Genomic DNA, 25,451 nt, shown 5'->3' on the forward strand with positions numbered 1-25,451 from the left:
AGCAGGGTCAGCTATGAGATCAGACCATATCCATTTGGGTCTTGAAAACCTTCAAGGATGAAGACTGTGCAATGTCTATGGATGAACTGGTCAAGTTGCTTGACTGTGTTCATGGTGAGGACATAGCCCCATTTTTAAAAATTTATTCATATATTTGTTTGTTTGTATGTTTAGACAGGCCCATATCCAGCTGTGTACTAAGTCTGCTCCGTGACAGGCCTGATGTGTTAACAGAATAGGAGATGTTACTTCATTTTGTGGTTGGGGCTATAAACAGAGGTCACAGCTGCTTCACTGTTGTTGTGATTTAACCCCAGCCAGCAACTAAGCACCACGCAGCCACTCACTCACTTCCCCCCTCACCCAGTGGGATGGGGGAGAGAATGGGGGAAAAAAAAGTAAAACTTTTGAGATAAGAACACTTTAATAGAACAGAAAGGAAGAAACTAATAACGATAATAATAACAATAATAAAATGACAATAATAATAAAAGGATTGGAATATACAAAACAAGTGATGCTCAGCACTCGCCAACCGATGCCCAGTTAGTTCCCAAGCAGCGATCCCCCACAGGCTGACTCCCCCCAGTTTATATACTGGGCATGACATCACATGGTATGGAATACCCCTTTGGCCAGTTTGGATCAGCTGTCCCAGCTGTGTCCCCTCCCAACTTCTTGTGCCCCTCCAGCCTTCTTGCTGGCTGGGCATGAGAAGCTGAAAAGTCCTTGACATTGTATAAACACTACTTAGCAACAACTGAGAACATCAGTGTGTTATCAACATTCTTCTCATACTGAACCCAAAACATAACACTATACCAGCTACTAGAAAGAAAATTACCTCTATCCCAGCTGGAACTAGGGCAACTGTTTTCTGTGGGAGCAGGGGAGAGACTGTAGGTGTTTTCTACACAGCTATTTTCTGTTTAGGCTTTGTTGTATACAGCTACAGCTGGTGGATTGGTTTTCTGGTAAGTTTTACTCACTTTGCAAGTCGCAGGCTGATTGTCTATGCTGAAAGTCACTAAAGTGAAAGAATTAGATTTTTAACTTGGTTGAGTGATTTTTGAAAAATGTCTGGAGAATGCAAGACTGGTATGAAATGATGCAGCTGGCATGAATGCAGTGATGATGTACTAAAAAATGCCTATAGTGACTAATGATTTCTGATAAGAAATTCTAGGCCTAGAGCTCTTCCTGTAGGAAGAGTGTCATCAAATACAGTTAAAAAGACGTCACTTCCACATCCTTCTTCATGCTATCTTAGCATCCATGGAGAGTCTATCGGCATTCCAGTGCTGAGAACTGAACTGACTGGGGTGCATGAAATAGAATTTGGTCAAAAAAAATCAAAGTATGCTTTTCTACCCATTGACAAGGTATCTGTAATATTATAGCTGATTCTATTATCTCTTCTTCATCCATGAGCTGATTTCATCCAAGGGCTACAGTAACTTCAGAGGTCTTCTGTTCTTGTCTGCACGGCAGTCTGGAATGTATTACATTCATGTTCCCGATACTAAAGACCATTTTATAGAACCGATATTCCACTTTGTATTAGTATTAGTGTTAGTGGTAGTGTGTTAGTATTAGTATTTATTAGTATTAGTATTAGTATTAGTATAGATTAGCAAGGCACCTTACTGGATAAACAGAATTCAGGCACTCCAGGAACTGCTGGATTAGATGCTCTATATGTAACGTAATAAAACATTGTGACAAATTCAGTCTTAACCAATATTAGAAAATAAATAGCTGAGCATAATTCAAAGACTGTGTTTGTTATGTTAGTAAGATTTTCTGAAATCAGAATGACAAAGCCTTTAAACTGTATTTTTTACCATTGACATAGACAGCATTATAGAACTCATATGCTACAGTTCTAGCTTTTAACATGAACAGATTCACATATAAAAAATTTTAAACGTTATAACATTACTTTATACTATGCATCATTATAATATGCCGTGCAGCACCATCAAACAACTGTATCAAATAATCTGTATTTTTTTTCTTTTGAACCTAAAGATTAATGCATTTACACGGTTCTCAGTTTTAAATTAGGGGCAAAAAGATAAATAAGTATGTCTCTCAATTGAATGCAAAAATTGCTTCATGTATGTTACGGCTTCATAAAACTAGCTAGGGATTTAATACATCCAGATGAATTGTACATTATTGCTGCTCTGCTACACTTAGATACAAATTGAATTTAAATTATATCTTTTTTAGTTCAATTAACAAAAGTGTTGCTTTCATGATGTTTGTTTCCACTTGGTTCATTCCTCTTCTGTTCCAAAGAATGAATGAACCCTAAAAGAATTATTTCCCATGGAATTATAACCTTTTATTATAAACCAAATAGTTAGTTGGTAAAGCCTAATAATTATGTTGATTCTTTCTGTAGGGATATTTAAACTTTGGAAATGAAGCACTGTTATGTGTATGTAAAAATAAAACATTGGTTACATTTCAGATGAATTATCAAGTTTCTCTCTTAAGGAATAATTTAAACTCATCTGTCATTTAAATATTTGTGCTTTTGCTTTAAATTTTCCTACACTCATATTACATTTAATGGAATGCATTACTCTTTCACTTTCTGGAATCTAATTAAGTTAAATATGTTTCCTTTATCCTTCTGTTTTTGTTTATAAACTCTTCATTTTGTATATCTGTATATTACATACAAGTTACTTTTAACAGCAGAGGCTTCTTAATGACTTTTTCATGATTAACTGGTAAGTTATTTTATACATAATGCTCTTTGTAGCTTTTGAGTTCACCTGTGAAAGTAATTCAAATTACTAAGTTCAGAAGGAAATGGTTTTAACTGTATATGGAAAGATTCTTTAAAAATTTTGCTTGAGATTATAAGTACAACATTCTGTACTTCCAGCGGAAATGTGTCTGAAAAAAACCTACACATGAATACCTAAAATTAGAAAGAAAATATGAACCCAAATTAAAATACAACTTCTAATCTTTGATGAAAATATCATGTAATTTCACAGGCTTTGTTTACGCTGTATGGAAGATTGGAATTAAGCATAACAAGATTAGTTATCTTAGCTAGTTATGCCACTGAACTGTAAAAAAAGATCATAAAGTTAGAGCATAGTGTTATCCAGACTTGCAATACTTTGATTCTATAGGGGCCATTTAGGTTTTTTTTTCACTTTCCTTGGGGAGGGAAAAAACACTCTCTCTCTCTCCCCCCCCGCCTCCCCACCAGGAACTACTTTCTGTAAAGAAACAAAAAATATTTGTCAAGTTGTTGGAAGTAATCAGAAAACAATACTAAAGTTTTGACACTTTTAGAAAAAAAAACAAACACACCACAGCCAATGCCAATTTTGTATACATTTTGTATACATTGTCCTATTATTATGTCTCATCAGGTGCTACAACTATTGAAAAGTATGATCTCAGAACAAATATATGGATTCAGGCTGGAGTGATGAATGGCAGGAGGCTTCAGTTTGGTGTTGCTGTCATCGATGACAAGCTGTTTGTCATTGGAGGCCGGGATGGTTTAAAGACATTAAACACTGTTGAATGTTACAATCCAAAGACCAAGGCTTGGACTGTGTTACCACCAATGTCAACACATAGGCATGGCTTAGGTAAGAAAACAAAATGTTTTAAAAAGATACCACATTTTTCGGTTATGTAATTTGTAATGGAAAATTCAGTACTTTTAAGCTATCGTAGCACTCTGAACAGTAGCAATAACTGATTACATTGCTCTTGTTAGATCACTAAGAATATGTAAAACATTAAAGAACATTTCTATTATTTACCAAAATAATACTGGGGAAAAAAACCCAACAAATAAAAGGCAGAGGAACAGGGAAAGAAACCCTGAAACTTACACAGGTTAGTGAGAAAATTCAGGTTCGTATGCACTGATTTTGAAAAAGGACATCTTTATTTATCAAAGAATCAAGGTATTATTTATTTTTAATCAAAGCATTTTGTGTTTTCATTTATCCAGTGTGATAGGAAGTAAAGTCTTTAAACACTGTCAGTGATGGACTGAGGTACTTTACAAAGTATTTGTAGCAAGTTTTATCATGACTGAGAGCATATTTTCCCATAGCCTGTTTTCAGATAAGTTGTTTTTTGCTTTCATTTGGTTTTTAATGGTATTATCCGTACCACTGTCAGCATTAATCAAGCCATATTGTATCCCTGTTCTCTACTCAAAGAAATATACATTTGGTAGGGTTTTTTTAATTATTTTTTAAATTAAGCAAAAGACAGTTATATTGTTTCCTTGAAAAAAAAAAAGTAGTCTTTCTATTACGTATATCATACATATAAAGTAGAATAAAAGCTCTAATTTATTCAGTTACATAAATAATTTTGTGATGTTTCAAAAATATCCTTTTTTATTCCTAACTGTATAGTGATGAGATTTTCTTGCTTAAAGAAAGGAGTTTAGAATCTATACGACATACCCACCAGAATATAACTTTTATAAGGTATAGAAAACTGCACTGTTCATTATCTGTTCTGCTAAAATCACTTGGTGTGATAGAATCATTACAATGTCATGAAAAATAGAAATGGAAAAGATATGCTAGGTTTTCATGTCCATTCCCCTGAGTTACAATCAGCAGCAAGTCCTTTAATGTACTGCTGTGTCAATAACTCACAAAATGAAGGTGCCTTTCCCCCCCCCGCCATTTGACACTTGTATCATAATATGCATTGGTGCAGTGGCTGGCATAATGCATTTTTGTTATTAAATATATTGTACAATAAAAGGTAGTGATGGGATTCTATGTCAAATGACATCATGACACTAAATAGCTCTGTGATTTAAAATTGTTTCCTAAGTTTAAATTTAATTACAATGCTGCAGAAATACATGTAATGTCTTCTTTACCAGTGTTCCAGAATTTTACAGAATCTGTTATTAGATTCAGTGCTGTTCCCAAGGGTAGTAAAAATGCAACAACTTCAGCTATAACACAGGAAATTATTAATAAAGCATTAGGGAATGCTTGGTAGAGAAAAAACTTTTCCCAGTGACGAGAGATGGAGCCATGATCGAAAACCATTTGTGATCAGTTCAAAAAAGATGTATCATTTTGGATTGATAATTCTACAGATGCTTTTGGTCAATAGATTTAAAAAATACCTTTATAGTTTAAGTAAAGCTGTTCAGGAATGTTGAGGTTATGACTGGAGAAAAACTGGTATGTTTTCTACAGGAGAAAAAAGGGAACACACAAAGCATTTGACCAGTTGAGGGTTTTTTGGGTTTGTGTGGAATCACTTTTTAATTTTTGTATTGCAGAAATTAGGGCTTTTTGTAAACATGTAAAATCAGGAAAAGTAGAAACTGGGATTTTATTGGCGGTGATGAAAATGATTAAATGCAGTTGTTTGGGAAGCAGTAGATATGTGCTCTTTTTCTTTATTTGGAATTGTGTAAGAGTCGTATTATTCCTGAGAAGCTTAGCTAATAGAATTGAATTGCTTTTTTCATTTGAATATTTTTTCCAGGCATCTCATAAGGTTATTATTTTAGTAAATGCCCTTTGTAATGAGAAATTAATCTGCAGTAAGAAATCTTTTTTTCATTTGTTTTCTAAAATATATGTTACGTTATATCCATACAGTGATAACACTAGAGCTGTTTGAATTGGATATTGTATACAAGATCAGAAATAAGCACCCATCCTTTAGACTGATGTCTTTTTGTTGACATCAGCAAAAAAAAATTCGGATCTACCTCATTGTAACTGAAGTCACAGCCAGGCAATACAGTTTATTCTGCCTTCATATAATCTTCAATAGAACTATGGGTGTAGAAGTTGATATATGTAGAAATGAGAAAACGAAAACTGACCGGTCTTGTAGTGAAAGTACATAGTGTAGGAAGTCATATGTTAAGCAGTTTCAGCACTGTCAATTGAAGATGAGTGGAAGCTATGGTAGTGGTAGTGTTTGGAATAAGTGATGCTAAAGTACAAAAAAGAAAGGGTAGAATGTGGGATCCAAAACTATTATTTCAACTAACAGTGATTCTAATATCCCTGTCAAGTAGGCCATAAACCAGTATGGAATATGAAAGAGAAATAAGAAGCCAGAAAGGCAATGAAAAGCACAAATGAAATATGCAGAAGGTGAAATCTGAGAAACAGAAAGACAAAATCAAAACCAATATAGGGAGGGCAGAAATAGACTGAAAGAACCAAGAGGGAAAAAATGTAAAACAGATTGTGGATTATAAATTCAGCAAAGGAACGGGGAAAGTGGGTGCAGAATTGCTTCACAAAAAGACTTGATAGGCTACATAGAGGAGGGGGAGAGAGAGGAAATAGGGAATCAGTGATAGACTGATTTAAACTTTAGATATCAAATCCAGTGGCATCATGGTTTAAAAAAAACCCCACATATGGAACAAAAGATTGATACTCAGTTTGTCTTTCCAAAATAAACAATTTAAGTGCCTTAGTGAGAAAATTAGCCTTCCAGTATAATTAAGGGAGAAGGGCAGCCTTTTCAGGTAGGTGTCCTAAACTGTCTTACCATTTCCATGAGCTATGTAAAGAGTGTCTAAGCTCCTATTTTAAGCTAGATTTACACGTTTGTTAAACCTAGAGTTGAGCTTTGGGTTTTGGCTTTGCAAATATACTGATCTCACTATCCATAGTCAAACATGCATTTGCAAGATGATCAGCATGGGAAGAAGGATAACAGGGCATGGTATTACCTAATAAACTCCTGTGCAGCCTAGAGTGCAGGCAGGTTACATATTCTTCCTCCTCTCCTCTTGGAAGAGAGAATTTTGCCAGTTGGAATTTTCTGAGTGCAAATGCTATAAATGCGATAAAAACATTCATTGCTGATGGGAAAGCCTTAGGTTTATTTATACAGCATATAGGCCTAGGGTAGATAGAATTCACTCTACCCAGAGTGAATGGTCCCAGAGGACCTAAAGAGTTTCCGAGTCTCAGTTTACAGAATGGGTTATGGCTTCAACTCATCATTCTGGACCAGCTAAATATGTAATGTAAAAGTATTATTAAGGACCTAAGGGGTATGCTTAAAGTTAGACAGAGTGAATACCTGCCTCTGATGTGATTCTCATGAAACTCATATGTGCAGTAATGAATATCTAAAAGACTAAGCTCAAGAATCAGAAGTGGAAAGAAAATACCCGAAGTTAGGCAGTTGTAGGATAAAATATCCCTGAATATTTTTGACGTTGATAACAAAAACATCAAATGGCATTATATGTTTGCACAAAGGTCTATTTCTATATTTCACTGAATGAGAATGACCCACCCTGCTTCTTAGACCCAGCTTGATTTTCAACTTCAGTGCTTACTGCTCTAGAATCCAACACACAAGGCAGAGGGAAGGAAAAAAAAAAGATTAGCTGAGAAAAAAACAGGGATAGCTCTGTAATTGTTAAGTAGTAATGAGAAATGTTAATGGAGGAAAAGATTGTGGAGAAACTGAAGTGTCAGTCAAAAAGCTGGTATGTTACATAACAAAGGGAATACGTAAAATCTGAGCTAACAAATCGAAACTAAGATAGGACTTTCTATTTATTTTGGCCAAAATCAAAGACATGATTACCCTCTTTTTGATCCATAAATAATAATGGTACATAAATACATATATATGCATAGCAATTTATATACATATATGATACATGTGTGTATATACATGTATATATGTCCGTATATGTCATATATATCATGATGTACCTGTGCATATGTGTATATATATATACACACACATATCTGGTTGGTCTAAACTTATTGCAGCTTTTTTCTGTGGACATTGTGATTCATAGCACTGTCAGTGCTTTTGTCCATAATATAGAACTGGTAGCATTTTTCATCTTGTAAGTTCTAAACTACCCTCGACTTCATCATAAAGTAAATTAAACCAGTTTACCTGCATTAGAAGCATTCATTCATATCCAGTTCTGTGAGCCTGTAGAAAAGCTGGGGGTCTTTTCCTTGCATTGTCAGCAGTTACAATGTATGCAATGTCCAAGTGTTTAACTGATAGCTGAATTCCAAATGCAGCTGCATACTTAAACCATTACATTCCTGAAACTGATAATAGGGAGGTTTGAATGTTTATTGAATACTTCATTTCTCTTAGTAATTTTATTTTACATAGAAGACCGTTTTTGAAATAATATAAAAGCTTTTTGCCTGTAGCAATGTGGATGAACGGAGCAAATGCATCAAGTGTAGTTGCAGAATCTTGACTGAATGTTTTAATTTTTCTTTGAAACACAGACAAAACCACTCATAACTCCTTTTTAGCCAAATGAGACAGAATATTCTTAGCCAGGCCAGTATAGTCCTATGTAGTTGCAATTGTTTAGGTAGAAGAAACAAAATGGTAAGAAAAGTAAAAAAGAAAAGAAAATACTTTGCAAAAGAATTACCAGGTGTTGCTTTCCAATAAGTAATCCACTTCTAAGAAACAAGACTGAGAAGTTTTTTCTAAATAAAGGTAGAATTTGGCAGTTGCAGTTATGTAAGAACATATAGAATCAGCCTGTTCCTAGCCTTATGTGGCTCTTTATTCAGCCTTAAGTGTTAATTTGGACATAAGAGTGTATAGCCAAAAATCTTACAGAGAAATCATCGCTTTTAATCCTGGACCAAAGTGCTGTTTAAGACTTCACTGGTAGATTCAGTTATTACATTGGTCCTGCAGTGAGGATTTGGACTCTCTGCATAACATTTTTTCTTAATATCAACATACTAAAATTCACCTTCAGATGGATACAAGAGTTTTCTGTCAAATATGACTAGAATAAAAGCTTCAGTGTTGGTCTATGAAAAAAAGAAGTGTTCTTTAAAACAAAAATTAAAAAAATCTGGGTTGTCTCCTGTATAGGAACATTTTTAATGTTGTTTTCCGTGCTAGCCAAGTATAAGAAAAATTGAAAAATTATAATTAAGCATCAATAAAAATCTTTTTCAGTGTCGGTAGACTACGTAGATTATATTTTGGACTTGTTAACTTCACAAGTGAAATAACCTAGAATTCTCTATGGAAAATAATAATAAAAAAGCCAGTTGTAACTCTGGTAAAGCAAAGATAACTTAGATTCCACAAATGAGTTGCACTAGAACTTTTAAAAAGAAATCCAAAGGTGGTGTATTTTGGTATTTATGCATGTGTGTATGTGTGATTTGAGAGATGCCAAAATATATATATTCTTGAAAAACTGTTTAAGATACAAAACTAAAACAAAAATATAGTAAATTTGTAGGAAAACTTCTATTTAAATAAAACTAACAAAGTAATGGAGTAAGTAATATCTTAAAGCTAGAGGTAACACCATAGGTAGCATCAATGGAACAGCTTATCAGTTAAGTATTTCCTGATAGAATTATTCTTTCATAAAGTAATAAATTGGGGAAAAAAAGAGAAAATAAATCAATTATTAAAGTCAATTTATTCTATATAATAAAAGTTCTGCAAATAAAATATTTTCATGAAGCAAATATTTTTAATTCTTTTGCTTTCACTTGATGAAATAAAGAAAAAAGTCATATTTTTAAACAATAAATTTCTAAAATTTCATGAGTTTTTTAAAATATGCCTTCAGTGCAAATGTCAGAAGTTTGAGATACTAGAGACCTTGATAGATCCATAACAGCAAAACAATACCTGTTCACGTTGAAACAAGTGAAGGAGAAACCAAAGTTAACACATAGGTTGATACCACAAATTTATAATGAACAGGTCATTACAATAAAAATTATGCAGATTAAAGATGCAGTTTATGAGGTGAATATGGAGAGTGATCACCTTACTTCATTTTATGCCAAATAAACAACAAAGCCTTTAAAGAATGGGTGTTACTAACACATTTTTTTAAAGACTTTCACCAGGAAAACACAAGCTAGAGGATTCATGAACAGAGTAGATCAGATATACAGCTATGTAGCCAAACCAGTTAGTGTACAGGCTGTCTGAGTTTTGCCTTTTTCAAAAAACATTATGAAACATAGATTATTGCTTGTTCAACACTGAAAATCTAATGATGAACGATACCACTCTTTAGACCTAGATTGAGGGATAATATTCAAGTGAGTGAGAGTTTAATTTTCATCTATTTTAAAAACATTTGCCATGACAGTTAAGCAGTGATGTTATTTTAGGTAGTGCTTAAGCCCCAATAAATCCATGTTTGTCTATGCAGTTACAATCTATCAAAAAAAGCATTCAAGGCATGGTAGAAACCATTGAAGTAAACCAGGAATATAAATAAAAGCTTGATACAGCCTTAACAGTTACATCAATGGTAACTGTAAAATAAGCTATAAAAATGTAAAGCATAAAGGGGAACTTTTCTCTTCTTTCTCCACTAGCTTGCAGGATAACGTCTTCTTTTTATGTACCACTACTACTGGGCTACAGAGGGGGGCAAAAATGGCAAATTCACATCTATTAAGAGACAAACAAAAACAAGTAGGGGTTAGTTTTGTAGTTTGTTTTGGGGTTGTTTGTTTGTTTAAAGTTTTACAGCAAAATAAAATTCCAAATTTTATGTATGTTGTGTTGTGTGTATGTAAAAGAAACCACTATGTGGAGAGAAAAAATTACAGAGGTGAGTAGACAGATGCATGAGAATCTGAGATTCCATTTTGGACATCAGGGCAGATACGAACCTGCAATGTCCTTTTGCACAGGAGGCCAGAGATGAAAGGCATGAGGAGAATGGAAATAGCATTGAAACCAATAGACTGATCTTATAGTAGCTTATACACTATTGGTATGATAAAACTAATTATTTATGATTAATTAATTTTCCCAAAAGTGCTGTGAGCATACCAACTATTTCTAAAGAAAAGAATTATTGAAAGATATAATCATATTTTTTGCAGAATGTTTGCTGCAGTGCCAAAAGCTAGAACACTGGATAAAGGAAACTTTTCCAGATACTAGTTTGTTAGAGCATCTTGACAACTGAAAATAATACAGCCCTTCATACTAGCACACATGTATAATACCAACCAAATGCTACTGCATTGGGCAATGACATTCCATATTTCCAGATGTATGCGACTTAATTGTTGGATATTTAGATACTCTGAGCAAGTGACCATGATGTCTACTCAAATCAAGCTTAAATCAACAGAGCTGTGAGTTTGATGCATTCTATACATGTCAAATCTGCAGTACATTCTGCTCATGCAGGAAATCAGAGATTCTTTCGGACCTTGACATATTGGCAGTCATAAACAATATTTTCAGTGATGAAGAATGCATTTGTATGTTGTATATGTGCTTCATGAGTACAAAGAAAAATGTCCACTGCTTTGTTATTTGTGTAACAAAGCAAGAAGCAGTTTCCACCTTTAATCTGTCCCTTCTTCATTTACATTCTTTTACAAAAGATTATTCACTAGCATTAATTTAACAGCATGACTGGAATGGGAAACAAAACAGCTCAAGGAGAAAGTCTCATGTCCCAAAAACGTTCTTTAAGTCAAGATCTTGTTGGAAATATCTTGCTTTTCTGCAATAGTAAATCTTTCTGGGTATATCAGCATCTCACAAGGCAGTGCTATGCTGGAGATGTGAGTTCTCCCTCTCTATGTGGTGATTTCTGGGCACAGAAAAAAACCCAAAAAACCAAAAAAACAAAAACCCACCCAAACAAAAAAACCCCAAACCTATAACCACCAAAGCATTAGGTAAAGTGGAACAGTTCTTCAACAGACTAACTTACCAGAGCACAGCAATGCTCTGACATAGCTGTATTGTTTACTCTTTCAGAAGCAGCTGTTTAGAGATTAGCTTGAGAATCTTTCTTTTATGCAATATTGACTAGTACCATGTACTTCTATGTAGTTAAATTATTGTTATTTTTTAATGTTGAAATCTCAGGAGAAATATGACATTCTAGCTTTCACTGTTTGTTGACAGAAGACCTGAGCCTTTTAAAGTGTTTTCTCTGCAATACTGATTTGCATGTATATTAGATTTTTGCTTTGGATTTTTCTCCTAATCATGGGGAACATTACACGGATATTTTTTTCTGGATTATTAAGTACCTTGTCATTGTACTTTGCACCCTTAGTAAGTAGTAGATCATGACCCAATTCACTGAAGAGCTACAAATCATAATGGCAACACTTACAATAATTTCTGAGTCATGTTCTCAGGATAATAGTGTGGCAGAGTTGAGAATCTGGTGTCTCATCTACAAAACTGAATGTAAATAAAGAGGCGGCAGGCAGATCTTTACTTTTATAAATTTGCATTACATTAACATGTCAGTATAATATCTTCTGGCCCAAGAGGGCAGGGGTATTTTTATAATTCTTTTAATCAGCCTTGATACCTGCCTGTGAATAAACATAGGAAGAGGTATTTTTAACAATGTGTCACTGAATATTCACTAAGGAAGGTAGGTCAGGTCTAATTCTCCAGTTTATCACACACTAAATTCCCAGCTTGGCCTATGGTGATCCTATATGCAGCATCCAAAGAACGCTACTTGTATTTCACACCCAGTTAAGATTATAGTTGTGAAAATTAAATACCAGGTTTAACTAATCGATGCATAATTTTAAAAAAATTGTCTTTACTATCATTACTTTTCTCTATGTTGACACCAGTAGTATGGAAGAAAAGTGGTGTAAGACTTAAAGAGGGCAAGAACAGAGTAAGGAAAAGCAGCAATGTTAGTTACAATTAATACAGGATTGTCTAAGTATGCTTCTGTGGATGAGAAAGGAGATTGTTAGAAATTTACATCTACCTGGAAACTAAATAAATGCAGAGCTTAAAATGGTGGAGTAAAGTCTGGGTGTTACTTAAGCAAGTTTAATACTTGGATAACAAGTCACTGATTTATTTGTCTCCTCACCTTCATTGTCATAATACAGCATATGTCTGCCCTCTTCTTAAAAGGTAATTTCCTTATTTAAAAAATTAATTGTTGGATAAAAGTTTATCCTTCCCAGTTAAAATTCTGTGTCTCTACAAATATCAAAATGCAGAGACTACAGTAAAGCTAACACTATAGCTAATTTTTTTTTGCCATTTCGTATCCAAAAGTATCAGTATGAAACTATATTTTCTGTAATTTTATAAAAACTGACACTTTCTAAAATTTCACTGTCTGAAAACAGGTCTATCATGCAGATAAGGAAAGGCAGAGTTAGAAATATGATAGGCAATTTTCCATTATTTTGTAACATCACAGAAAAGCAATTCAAAAATCCCATTCCAATCTCCAAGTATAAGTAATTGAAACTGTACAGATCTCAGCACCTAATTAGACATAATAGGTTTTTTGTTACATAGCTTTGTGAAGGTAATCAAAAGGAAAATGCCTGCCATTGCACACTGGACAATATTCATTTTTAGATCTCATTTAGCTAAAAAATAACACTGTTTGCTACTATAAACCCCTAAGTCTAAATGCTCAGGAAAATTATTTTCCAGGTAGAAAAAATTGTTCTTCCCAGTATATAGTAACATAGTGCTGCAACTTACTATCCTTCTTTCTTGTACTTTTTTTTTTGTTCCCTTTGGTCTGTATGTACAATTTGATGGCAAAATTTATTTTAGTGTTTTCAAAAATTGTTTTAGTTCAGGAATCTGCCAGTTTCAGATTATACTGATGAACAGCAATATGTTGAGACACAATTTAGCTAGGACAGCTTTTAATCAAGACTATGCATATTCCCCAGAAAGCATCTTTATTACAGGAAATTAAGTTTAATGGGTACTGACTTCTGTATGACTGAATAAATAACAAAAATTGATTTATTAAGCTTTTCATCATTTTCAGGGAAATATTAAGATTTCTTTGTAGTGTACTTACTGCACCTAACTGCTCAATATATTACTGACAACATATCTCCTCTTAAGAAAAAAAGTTTTTTCTTTTCCTAAAAGAAATCCTCATAGTTGGGCATCTAGTCTCAGCTGTCCAGTAATCATATGAGAACTGACAAAGCCAAACTGTTCAGAGTGTCATGAAAATGAAGGTAATTCATCAAAAGATGGATAGGATAAATTAGTCCCTCAATGCCAGAATTATTATTTTCTACAAATTAAAAAAATGTAAGATCTGATTCCACCAATTTCCTTGATTATTTTTAATGTAATTCTCTTACAATAAAAGCCTCCCTTCTGGATGTATGATTGCTTTTCTCAGCAAACAACAGAAAAGCACTAGTATCATGTGGAACATTAAGTCCAAGAAGATTTCTTCTTTCTTTGTGCCTTAAACTGGTTTTGTCAAATTGTTGAAGATGAGGTGCAGGAAGAAAAGCTGTGAGGGCCTTGTGTCCTTTCTCTTCTCTTAGCAAACAGTCCTGAAAGAGCTAACAATATTGTTCTTGTCTGCATTTTGCTTAATGACAGTAAGACTTCTGGTGTCTGCTGGAAATTGTTATTTTCACATTTAGGAACAGGAAAAGCCCATTCTATATAATATAGTTTAATAAAAACTTTATCTATGTTCTGAGTGTAAATCTAGATGGATGTTTATTATCTAGTGGGCATAGAACACAGAAAGTAACAAAATTGTGTACTCTGATGTCACTTTAGCGTAGGACACATAGCGAACATGAAAACCTGTTTCATGAAGTCAAGATGAACTCTGATCTTCTAACACACTGTTCAGTATCTTGACTACAAAAAGATGAAAACTCTTATCTCAAGAGATCATGCAGAAATTGGCTGCACCATTTAGAAAAAATAAAATGTTTATAGAGTTCAGTGCCTTTGCTCTTTAAGGAGGGGGAATTCTACAGTGTGCTAATAGGATTGGAACTCTGACATTTCAACACAGACTACTTAAAATGAATTTAATATTTTTCTATTAAAACAAATGACCTGGAACATTCAGAAAAGAGAATAGTCTTGTTTCATCAATTTTACTGGAAAATATTTTGCTTTGTGATCTTGGTGGAATGTATCCTTTAAGATTTTGATTATGGGATTGCCACTTGCGGTTATCATGGACTGTTCAGTAACTTTAGTACAGGTTTTGATACCCAGGTGAGATGTACTGCACTCTCTTCTTTGTGATGGGGAGGCTAAAAGCAACACCTTCAGGACTAGCCTTTAATCCATATGTGTGATATAAAAATCACGTAGAAGTTCTGGCATCTAAGCTCTGAGAGCAAACCATAAGAACCAGTAATGCCTGAATATTGATTTCTTCATATATGGCACAATCTGCCCTGGAATTCTTCATATATGACACGGTCTGCTGTAATGTAAAGGACGTATTTGTTTATTTGCTTGGGGGGGGTGGTTATTACCTTATCATTACTACTCATTATAATGTTTTTAAATATATGGTGCAAGCACTGCATAATGGTGAAAATAAATACTTCTGCATTGCTTAGAACTCTTCCAACTTGACTTCCTAGAAAACATAATGCAAGAATCAGACTGTGGGGTTTCATAGATAGGTGGGTCTGCGCACAGGTAATAGAGGCAGCCAACAGATGCAACAGTTTGTGCAGCAGCTTCCACAGAGGTGGCCAGAAACTCTACTGAGGGCAGTATATGTGGGATCTGCAATGGTGGCTCCAGGGGATACGGCCCTGCAGAAAAGAGGGGCCCAGGAGACATGATAGATTTTTCAAGGATCACCTCCTTTAAGCTCAAAAACGTTCCATCTTGAGGTCTGCATGGATGGATTGAATGCTCCTGATTAAACTCAAACTAAAAAAGGAAACATGCAAGAGGTGGAAAATGGACAAGTGACACAGGAGAAATACAGAGGTACTGTCTGAGCTTTTAGGGATAAGGTTAGGAAAGCCAAAGCTCATTTTGAGTTGAATCTGATGAGTGACTTAAAGGGCAATAAGGAAGGCTTCCTCAGGTCTTTAAACAGCAAACAGGAAGACTAAGGAAAATGTGGGCTCGCTGACTGGGGCAGGGGACCTGATGAGAAAGACCACAAAAAAGGTTGGGGTACTCAATGCCTTCTTTGCCTCTGTCAGGAAAAAAAAAGAAAGACTTGCTTCAGGAGTTCCAGGTCCCTGAAAGCAGAGGGGGGAAGTCTGGAACAAGGAAGACTTACCCTGAGGTGGGGCAGGATCAAGTTAAGTAACATATAAGCAAGCTGGACATGTCAAAGTCCATGAAACATGACAATATGCACCCATGAGTGCTGAGGGAGCTGGCTGATGTCATTGTGAAGCCACTGTCAATTATCTTTGAAAGGTCATGGAGATCAGGAGAGGTTCCTGAGGACTGGAAGAAAGCAAATGCCACTTGTATCTTCAAAAAGGGCAAGAAGGGTCTGGAATGATACAGGCCAGTCAGCCTCATGAGGCCTGAGAAGGTGATGGAGCAAATAATACTGGAACAGTTTCAATCCATATTAAGGATAAGAACTTGACTGGGAGTAGCCAACATGATTTTATGAAAGAAAAATAAGTCCTGACCAACCTGACTAGCTGAACTGCCAGGGTCAAAGAGCTGTAATCAGCAGCACAAAGTCCAGCTGGAATCCACTAGTGATGTTTCCCAGGGGTCAGTGTTTTCATCATCTTCATTAATGACCTAGATGATGGGACAAAGTGCACTCTCAGCAAGTTAGCAGACGACAAAAACAGTGAGGAGTGGTTGATGGTTATGCTGCCATCACAGAGACCTCAACAGGCTGGAAAATGAGCTGATAGAAATCTTATGAGGTTCAACAAAGGCAACTGTTAAGTCCTGCAATTGGAAAGGAATAAGCCCATGCACCAGTACAGGCTGGGGGCTGATTGGTGGGAAGTCTACAGAAAAGGTCCTGGGGGTCCTGATGGACAACAAGTTGGACAAGAGCCAGTAATGCGTGCTTGCAGCAAACAAGGCCAATGGTATTCTGTGTTGCATTAGGAAGAGTGTTGCCAGCAGGATGGGGGAGACAATCTTTCCCTTCTGCTCAGCCCTGGTGAGACACACCTGGAGTACTGCATCCAGTTCAGGGCTCTCCACTACAAAAGAGACATTGACTTGCTGGAGTGAGTCCAGTGAAGGGCCACAAAGATGGTTAAGGGACTGGAGCATCTCACACACGAGGAGAATCTGAGAGAGCTGGGACTGTTTAGCGTGGAGGAGAGAAGGCTCAGGGTGATCTTATCAATGTGTATAAATACCTGATGGGAGGAAGTAAAGAAAATGGATCCATGGTGTCCTCAGTGATACCGAGTGAAATACAGACCGATCTACAGGAAGTATCATCTAAATGTAAAACACTCCTTTTTTCCTGTGAGGATTGTACACTGACACAGATTTCCCAGAGAGGCTGTGGAGTCTCTATCCTAGAAGTTATTTAAAAGCCATCTGGATGTGGTCTGGGCAACTGGCTTTAGGTGACCCTGCTTTGAGTAGTGGGGTTAGTTAGACAATCTCCAGAGGTGCATACCAACCTCAGCCACTCTGTGACATATCTACTGTAAGTGATCCTGGGAGTGAAGCTACAATACGACAATGGGAACAGAATTACAGCCCATTCAACACTCTGTTTCTCAGGTTTCAGTCAGTTTCCTTTTAAGCCTGATGCAAGATCAGATGACAATAACGCACAAAACATTGCCAAATTATAATTTTTTGTCAGTTTTAACACTGTATTTAAATAACTTTAACCATTGCTAAACACATTTTATAAATCCTTAATGGTTGTAATTCATGCTTATCAGCCATTCTTAAATAACTTCCATTTTTAGTACACTGTTCAACCTACAGTCAGTTGCTGATGATGCAATGAACGCATTTGCTTTCTTAAATGAACATCATCAGTAGTATCAGGACTTTCAGTTTTCCATTGCTTCATTTCACTGTTATGGTTTTATTTAAGCAGTTCTATACTTAGATTAAAAAGGCTCATCTCATTTAGCAGTTTTTAAAATGTATTTATTTATAATTTGCATTTTGGTATACTTACTATAAAATATTAAACACAAAACCAAAAACATAGGTCTCACTAAATCTGCGAAACTGACTTTGTAAAATATGAGGGCCTTGTTGGTCTCATTTTGTCATTTTAAATCAAAACTTATTCATCAGTTTAAACAAAGGTTAGGTGTTGATTTTTTCAGTACTACATTTTCATTCTCCCAGAATGAATTTTGGATCTTGTCAAGTAATGTATCATTACCCAAAAAACGTGTAGAAAAATCCCTTAGCTGATATGGATGAGAGAAAGATGATAGAAGGTAGGTAAAATAAAAGAAGTAGAGAGGATGTTGGTGGTAATAGAACAGGCAGAGAGATTTAGAGAGAAAATAGATTTCTTTCTGCAGCCTTTAATGGTCTCTTCATTTTCAGCACACTCTTTCTTTTTAACACTGAGTTGGTATCATCTTGGTATTCCCGTATGATATTTGTATTGAAAAGCAAGCTAGAAGTGGTTGATAGGAAACAAGCTGCTGCTGCATATAGGAGAAAGGAAAATTGGTCTACTTAGTCCAATCTTTCAAAATGCAACTGCCTAATCTGGAGATGTTTTACTGTCTTTACCAGAAAGCTGAGTATATTAAGGGATTACAATCAATATTTCTTGTACTTCCTATCACTATCATGCCAGGCAAGAGAGTGAATGTCTCTTTCTGGGCATTCTTCCTTTTAGGAGAAAACATCAGCAAAACAGAATCAACATCATCAACTTCACTTTCAGAAAGAGTGGAAGTCAAGGAGACTGTTGTGTTCTGTAAGACAATATACAGTCCTCTGAGTAAAAAGTAGTTGAAGAAATTAATGATGCTTGATAGCATGACTTACCAAAAAATATGAATTCTTATATTTTGTAAGTCTAGCCTTCCATGTCTCCACTTTTCTGTGATTAAAACATCTGTGTGATTAATGCTTTCATACTATTTTTAATAATTGTAAAAACAAACCAAAACAAACTATATAGTATGAGTACCTCAAAAAAGAAGAGAAAAAAACCCAACATTTCTAGAAAAACAAGTTACTGATTGATGGGAATTTGTCTGCTTATATTTGCCTTGGGTTTTTGCTTTGGGCTTGTTCTGTTTGGCTGCCTTTTCTGTCACACAGTCAGATGTGTCAAATATGTAAGTGTGATGCGTTGACTGTAGCTGGACACCAGGTGCCCACCGAAGCTGCTCTATCACTGCCCTCCTCAGCTGGACAGGGGAGAGAAAATATAACAAAAAGCTTGTGGGTCGAGATAAGGACAGGGAGAGATCACTCACCAATTACTGTCATGGGCAAAAAAGACTCAGCTTGGGGAAATCGTTACCAGTCAAATCAGAGTAGGGTACCGAGAAATAAAACCAAATCTCAAAACACCTTCCCCCCACCCCTCCCTTCTTCCCAGGCACAGCTTCACTCCTGATTTTCTCTACCTCATCCCCCAAAGCAGCGCAGGGGGACGGGGAATGGGGGTTACAATCAGTTCATCACACGTTGTCTCTGCCGCTCCTTCCTCCTCAGGGGCAGGACTCCTCACACTCTTCCCCTGCTCCAGCGTGGGGTCCCTCCCATGGGAGACAGTCCTCTATGAGCTTCTCCAGCATGGATCCCTTCCATGGGCTGCAGTCCTTCAGGCACAGACTGCTCCAGCATGGGTCCCCCACGGGGTCACAAGTCCTGCCAGAAAACCTGCTCTGGCGTGGGCTCCTCTCTCTACGGGACCACAGGTCCTGCCAGGAGCCTGCTCCAGCACGGGCTTCCCACGGGGTCACAGCCTCCTTTGGGAACCCACCTGCTCCGGTGTGGGGTCCTCCCCAGGCTGCAGGTGGATATCTGCTCCACCGTGGACCTCCATGGGCTGCAGGGGGACAGCCTGCCTCACCATGGTCTTCCCCACGAGCTGCAGGGGATTTTCTGCTCCGGTGCCTGGAGCACCTCCTCCCCCTCTTTCTTCATGACCTGGGGGTCTGCAGAGCTATTTCTCTCAAATATTCTCAATCCTCTCCCCGGCTGCTATTCTGCAGTTCCCCCACCTCCTTGTTAAATCTGTTCTCCCAGAGGCACTACCACCGTCACTGATGGGCTCGACCTTGGCCAGTGGCGGGTCTGTCTTGGAGCCGGCTGGCATTGGCTCTGTTGGACATGGGGGAAGCTTCTAGCAGCTTCTCACAGAAGCCACTCCTGCAGCCCCCCCTGCTACTAAAACCTTGGCATGCAAACCCCATACAGTATGAAGTGATTTTTTCCACCTCTAAGACTATATATACATCATTGTGTATTGTTATTAACAAAGATTGAATATCATTATAATAGTGAAGAGGGAATGAAAGCTTTTTATTGGCATTGCAGCACAGAAGTAACAGCCTTTATCGATTTGATTTGATTTGATTTGATTTGCTTTGAGTAAAACAATCATCAAGTTATTGCATAAAATTAATATTGCTGTGGTTGAAGCCATGTATTTTATACATGCTTCATAAAGCAATTTATTGGGTTTTTAAAGGAATGAAGGTGTATGTTAGGGAAGTAACACTTTTCTTGAGCACTGAACTCTACTTTCATAAGTTCTAATTATACCTATGTATGCCTATCCCATTAATAACCAAAATCTGTATACATTCAGCAAACTCTGCAACAGCTCTGCAGTAGCAATGACCTGAGAAGGCAATATTTTGAGAGTGATTATTCACAGTTTGCATGATCAAAAGGAACTATTCACAAGAAAGCATCTTAAAAAAAATTAATGGAAAATTTATTGAAAACATTATTTTGGCTGCTCCCAGAATGTTGCAAAGTCTAATCAAGAGTATTTACTTGATTCACCAGTACTGCAAGGTGCATATTTATTTATTTATTTATTTGACTCCCATAAAGATGTCTGGGATTTAAGTACAATTTTTTTCTTTGGAAGCATTAGAGCTGCCTCTATGAGTCACTAAATTTTCCTATATTATTAATTAAGTTCATTACATGGACAGTGGGCTATATAGGTTCCAAAGATTGACCTGGTCAGGATATTACTACACTGAAAATGTTATATTCACCCTTTCAGGGTAGCCATGAACCTCTGGGATAGATCACCTCAGATCCTTCTGCGCAAGCTATTCTTATTATATGCCCCATTAATACAAAATGGAGTGGAGGAAAAATGAGCGGAAGGATAGGGCACTGATAGTTGTGATAACTGAGTTCCAGATCCCACTCCTTGAATATTTTTGATTTCAAACAATACAGAGCTGTGGAAGCAAGAAAAAGGAAGAGCACTCTTCCCAGGGTGGTAAGTGAGGCTCTCCATTGCAAGCAGAGTCCATCAAAGTAATCTTATTATTAATCTTGTGTTAGTCTTGTGCTTTGTATTAGTAAACTTCATATTATTCTATTGTTTTAATATTGAGTTCATCCAGTTTGGGATGAACTTTTTAATGGCTTTTTCAGCCCAGAGAGCTTGAAATAATGTGAGGAAAATGTCACAGAGTTGTAGAAAAGTGTTTAATTTTGTCTTATTGAAGATAGCTTCTGTAAGTTCTGGTGAGTGACCTGAAGTTATGTTGGCAATGAGAACTCTGAGCCTACCAGAATCATCTTCAGAGGACTGACAGAGAAAACCTGGCATAGTCCTAGCCATCTGTAATAAAGAATTGTTTCCGGAGCAAACTGTTCTCAAAATAGCATACATTTTATTCTTCTGAGGAAACTATTTGGTTTGCCTTGGCTCTCTGGAAGGAGGTATGATTGGGAAACCAATAATGAGTATTCAACCGGTTTGGTCTTATTTGACAGTGGTATTTGACAGACCAAATCACCAAAATGTCTCTGATATATCATAATAGAGTCGTGAGTTTTCAGTAGGTGACTTTCTGTCCCCCCTACACCATAATACCTCTGCTATGTAATCTGTGTTAAGCAATAGATGAAGAATGGAGGGAAGATAAAGAGACTTATTAGTTTATCAGCCCACCAGATTGGGAAGGAGAGTGCATGAATGAAGAGTAGAAGAGAAACAATGGATTTATTGTTAAACAACAAGAAAGAAAAAACATTATGCAATTAGATTCAGTATAGAGACCTAGCTGTTTTTCCCACAGAGATGTCTGTCCCACAAAGCATCTCACTCTCTGTGTCATGATATATTAAATTATGCACTAAATCTGACATTTCTGTCACTTCAACCTGTCATCAGTAGACCTCCTGCAGTTACCAATTTGACAGGTTTGTCTAGCCCAGCCTTCAGAGTTGTTAACTTGGGAAAAGAAGACAGATTCCATCTAGAACAAATACTGAGAGACAGAGTCCATACCAAAGCCAAAGAAATTGTGATATCCATGCCCAAATTCAGCAAATTTATATAGACTCATAGATTTTATGGCCTGAAGTTACTGCTGTGATCATGCAGACTGACTTTCTGGAAGAGGAATACAGAATTTCTCCCCGTCATTTCTGCGTTGAGGACATGCCATCTCAAGGAGTTTGAGCATGTCTGTCTAAAAACGTATCAGTGTAGATATGAAAACTTCAAGAAACACAGAAACTACCACAATCCTAAATTCATAACTCCAATAAATCCTTAGCATCATTGGTTAAAATATCGAATATTATTCTTAGGCTTAATTTAACAGGTTACTAATTCAAGTCATTAGATCTTACTAGTCCTCTTACAGTTAGACTCTTAATCATAAAATTTTTTCTTTATGCAGGTACTTATACAGTATGATTGGATTAACTCTTGGAAAAAATATCTTGATAAACCCTACATCTGTTATGGAATTTCCAGCAGGTTTTCCAGATTTTTAATGGTTCTTTTGTAATTCTTTCTGAAGTTCCTCCATACTATTTACATTCTTTACATGTACAACATCTGCATCCATTAGTTTTCATGAGTGTACCGTTAGAGGAACTCACTACCAGCTGTGACTACAGGTTTCTCAATTGGTTCCACTTTGCATTTATGCTTCTCAGATATCTACAAATATCGAAGCAAAATTTAAAAAAAAAGGAGACAAAATACTTAAAATAGACATATTACTACTTTAATGGAATGCAGCACCTTGTTTGTTTTTTTTATTTACTTATTAGAGAACTGGACTTTGAACATTAATATATTGAATTTACATAGTCCAAGATGATGATTTGCCCTCACATATACAGCCATAACTATACCAAAACAGAATGAAATTCAATATTGCAGAATGTATTTGTCCAGTATTTTAAAACATAGTGGGCCAGAACTGGACTAGCTCTTAAGGAGCAAATGTAAGGATGTCAATGCAATTGGTATTCTGTAAATGTAAAGAAGAGACTTTAAATGTGTAAACCCATAGCAAGTTAGTGTGTGCTATAGTCAGCAGCATGGAGGATTACTTTTGTACAGAAGCCCTTCTGTCTTTGTCCTTTATGGAAAAATAATTTTCCTATTGCTTTGCCAGTAAATTTTCCTATTATAGAAGCAATGCAAACTGGCAAACTCAAACAGGCAATCTTGTATTGAATCCCTTAAAGTTCTCCAAGCAAAAGAAGCTTCCAGATTTCTTCATTGGTGTAGCTGTAACTATATTCACACCTTTTGGCAGATGAGCTTGTCATGAATCTCACACTAAAGCAACATTTTTATTTTGGCAGTTTTCTAACTGCAACATTTCCCCATGTCAATGTCAGATTAATTTATGTGGAAATGGAATTGAACATCATGACAGCAAAGTATGTAGAAGTTATTCAATAAGGTCAGAAAAGTTCAGAGAACACTCTGATGAACTTTAAAAGCCAGTTGAATTCACAACACAACAGCAAGTGGTAAATGCAAAGTAAAAGACATTGGGAAAAAAATCTGAAGGAACTGTGCATCTCACGGGGTTCTACATGCATTGTACAGACCCAGCAAAGTTCTCATTAGAGAGAAGTCAGTGAAGACTATTTTCTTTATTGTATTTCTCTGAAACTGTAATGATCTACTGTTTTCTGATTTTTTGATGAGTTCAAATCATGTGAAATGGAGTGGAAAAAAAAGACACTGATTTAGGAATAGGATTGGATTTAGCCTGAGATTTTTCAGAATGATGCTCATTTGGGATCATGGATTCACAGAATGGAATTACTAAGCTCACTGTATTGTAACAAATGGTACTTAGCTATAACTTACCTTCCAGAGCCTTCTAAGCTTAACTGAAGATACTGTGAGATAGAGAATTCATCAGTTCCTTTGAATGGGTGATTAAAAACCATCATAGTTAAAAAATTGTTTCTTATTTAAATTTTTCCTACTTCAACTTCCATGCTTCAAATTTTGTTTTACTTTTCTTCAATAGATAAAAGAATCCTTATATACCCAACATTTTTTTCCTGCGAAGGTACCCATTCTCTTGTTATTTCTTTTTTTTATAAGGTAAATTGATGAACAGGCTTAAGTTTCTCACTGTAAGTTACTTATTTGAGCCTTTGAATAGGTTTTTTGATTCTGTGCCTGTCCACCAAGCTTCCAGCTAGTGAAAAATTGAATGTTTTCTTCTACATAATTGACAAAAATGCTGAAAACATCAGACTTCTTTCCCTTCCCTGTGGAACCCTGGTAGAAGCAATTCCATTCAGTGAAATCCTCCTTAGGTTGACAATAATTAGAGATCCATCAGGTATCCAGTCCATAATTTATTTATCATGTGCTTTACTGATATTCTAAAGAGCTAATTCATGATCAGAATGTTATGAGATACTAAGTTAAACAGTATACAGAAATCTAAGACTATCACATCATTGACAGGTTATTCTATGAAACAAACAATCTTCTCAAGGAATTAAATTAGGTTTGTTTGACAAGACCTATTTTTCATAAAGCCATGTGGAATGGCATTAATTTTATTCCTGTTTGCTAATCCTTAATTAATCAAATCTCAAATTGGTGTTTCCATTTTCACTTTGAATGTGCAAGTTCATTTGTTAGCTGTGTTTTGGAAAACTTTTTTTTTTTTTTTACTATTGATAGAGAAAGCATACTTTTATCTTCTTTCACTCTCTCCTCCATTTTAGGAGTTACAGTGCTTGAAGGGCCTATTTATGCAGTGGGAGGACATGATGGTTGGAGTTATTTGAATACAGTTGAGAGGTGGGACCCTCAAAGTCAGCAGTGGACATTTGTGGCAAGTATGTCAATTGCCAGAAGCACTGTTGGAGTAGCAGCATTAAATGGCAAGTGAGTAGGGTGTTCTTACACGGTTGAAACACATTTCTTAGAGGAATCAAAAACTGTGACACACAGTAGTAAATAACTTTTAGCATGTTGTAATAGAGGGTGTCTTTTAAAATAAATGTAGACAGAGTTATGCACACCCTCCTATATCTCATGGCTCCTACATTTATTTGAAATAAGTAATTTATATATATTTTCTATATTATTTTTGTTTAATATTTATATCAAATGCTTAAGAATATAGACCTGAAATTTCAGTGTGTATGGTGTAAACAACAAACTGTCAGTTGCATCATCTGACTTTTATATGTTGTATATATCAGTTCTAGTTAACTGAGTTTATCCTTCTAATATAGTCATGTAC

General features: G+C 35.9%; 1 protein-coding gene across 1 annotated transcript in view; it reads left to right on the forward strand.

Annotated features, from left to right (window-relative positions):
• Positions 1–25,451, forward strand: part of KLHL1 (kelch like family member 1) — a 259,260-nt gene that overhangs the window by 211,110 nt on the left and 22,699 nt on the right. The window contains exons 7-8 of the mRNA XM_052786007.1: positions 3,405–3,629; positions 24,928–25,090. Of these exons, the coding sequence (XP_052641967.1) occupies positions 3,405–3,629; positions 24,928–25,090 (388 nt within the window). The remainder of the gene's footprint in view (positions 1–3,404; positions 3,630–24,927; positions 25,091–25,451) is intronic.

This window comes from Harpia harpyja, chromosome 4 (genome assembly GCF_026419915.1).
Source record: "Harpia harpyja isolate bHarHar1 chromosome 4, bHarHar1 primary haplotype, whole genome shotgun sequence".
NCBI classification, from domain to species: domain Eukaryota; kingdom Metazoa; phylum Chordata; class Aves; order Accipitriformes; family Accipitridae; genus Harpia; species Harpia harpyja.